The following is a 390-nucleotide window of genomic DNA, read 5'->3' on the forward strand; positions in this document are numbered from 1 at the left end:
GATAACTTAAATGCTTCATGAAATGTTCCTTTCATTAGATACAAATATAATGAAATGTTACCATCAGTAAGTGTGAAATGTATTTATTTATTTAAAGGGGTCATATGACGTTGCTAAAAAGAACATTATTTGGTGTAATGAAATGTTTATGCGGTTTAAGGTTAAAAAAACATTATTTTCCACATACTGTACATTATTGTTTCTCTATGCCCCGCCTTTCTGAAACGCATCAATTTTTACAAAGCTCATCGATCTGAAAAGCGAGGTGTGCTCTGATTGGCCAGCTATCCAGTGCGTTGTGATTGGCCAAATTTTATTCACGTTTGAATCGTCAGTGCAAATCCTTTAAATATATAAATGTACTTACAGACTGTGAGTCAGCATTATTTG

General features: G+C 33.1%; 1 protein-coding gene across 1 annotated transcript in view; it reads left to right on the forward strand.

The window, feature by feature from the left end:
* LOC107599390 (myomegalin-like) overlaps window positions 1-50 on the forward strand; it is a 38,380-nt gene extending 38,330 nt beyond the window's left edge. Inside the window, exon 33 of the mRNA XM_016290970.1 lies at window positions 39-50. Coding sequence (XP_016146456.1) covers window positions 39-50 — 12 coding nt within the window. The remainder of the gene's footprint in view (window positions 1-38) is intronic.
* The last annotated feature ends 340 nt before the right edge of the window (window positions 51-390 follow it).

Source organism: Sinocyclocheilus grahami, unplaced genomic scaffold, assembly GCF_001515645.1.
Source record: "Sinocyclocheilus grahami isolate Dianchi unplaced genomic scaffold, SAMN03320097.WGS_v1.1 scaffold265.1, whole genome shotgun sequence".
Lineage (NCBI taxonomy): Eukaryota > Metazoa > Chordata > Actinopteri > Cypriniformes > Cyprinidae > Sinocyclocheilus > Sinocyclocheilus grahami.